Source organism: Rhinatrema bivittatum, chromosome 10 (genome assembly GCF_901001135.1).
Source record: "Rhinatrema bivittatum chromosome 10, aRhiBiv1.1, whole genome shotgun sequence".
Classification (NCBI taxonomy): domain Eukaryota; kingdom Metazoa; phylum Chordata; class Amphibia; order Gymnophiona; family Rhinatrematidae; genus Rhinatrema; species Rhinatrema bivittatum.
In genome coordinates, this window is record NC_042624.1 from 123,365,102 (window position 1) to 123,366,160 (window position 1,059).

The 1,059-nt window shown below is 44.2% G+C and overlaps 1 protein-coding gene across 7 annotated transcripts in view; it reads right to left on the reverse strand.

Annotated features, from left to right (window-relative positions):
* The window catches only part of MUTYH (mutY DNA glycosylase), a 36,489-nt gene extending 35,483 nt beyond the window's left edge, over positions 1-1,006 (reverse strand). For 4 of the 7 annotated variants that reach the window (XM_029618185.1, XM_029618189.1, XM_029618188.1 and 1 more), the window contains exon 1: positions 713-841. Coding sequence is in view for 1 of the 7 variants with exons in the window: in XM_029618187.1 (XP_029474047.1) it covers positions 713-806 (94 nt within the window). In the remaining 6 variants the exon portion in view is untranslated. Of the gene's footprint in view, positions 1-712 lie in introns of all 7 variants that reach the window. The other 3 variants (XM_029618186.1, XM_029618184.1, XM_029618187.1) reach the window with 2 other exon arrangements.
* Positions 1,007-1,059: the final 53 nt, after the last annotated feature.

The window sequence follows — 1,059 nt, forward strand, 5'->3', positions numbered from 1 at the left end:
TACCTGCATCAGGGCTATAATTTACTATACAAATTATATCAATATTTATATATTTGTTTTTACCTCTATTTATTATAAATATTAAAACTTGATATTTATAAAGTATTTTAGACCCTCTGAGTTTTACTGTTGCTGTTTTCTACTGTTGACACTATTTATAATTCCTCATTACTATATACTGCTATTCTTTCATGCACCACACTGTGCCTAGAGAGCGGGAATTTGTTTTGCTGTTAATGAGATCTAGAGCCTAACTAGTTTAATATAATCAAAAAGCATAATTCAATAATGAAAGCAATAGAAGTATGGCATCATCATGGCTTACACATTATCTCTTCAACCCCTACTGTTTAACAGGGTAAAGATTACTAATAGGAGTTAAATAGTTCTGATAGAGATTAAGGATCACATCCACATAGACCTGAAGATCACGTTTGGAACCAGCATCACATTTGTATCTACGTATAAAGTGTTACATTTTAAAAAACCCCTCTCTGCCAACTTATAGTGTTATGCACAGGATAAGGATGTACTTTTTAAGTTGGGCTCCCATGCACGGATGCTGCAGTCAATGCTGCTGCTGCTCGCCCTACCATGGGGAGCTGCAGGATCCTGGACCCACATGCACCTCCTGTTACAGCTCTTTCTGCAATGATTGGGAGCTGCAGCATCCTCCCTGCAGTACCCGGAGCACGCTCCATCCATTACTTACTTTTCTTCCGGAGACTTTCACTACTCCCGCGGTACCAGAGAAACTCACCGATCACCGAAGTCAATAAATTCCAGCTCACAAATGTCCCGGGCATGTGCAGCCAGCCACACAACGATTGGTCAACCCTGCCATTCTAACCACTCTTCTGCCCACCAATCAGGATTCATTTCACGCGTAGGAGGCGGGGCAAAGGTCAGAAAGAGGCTTGGAGCACAGCAACGCGCGTGGCCTGGAATGCAGTCCGCACTCGGAGGTGGGAGGGAAGTCGGCGGTCTCCAGCAGAGCGTCACGTGGGAAGGCCGCGGCGCTCTCCCGAATGACGTCACGAGTGGTGGCTCTCTTAGATG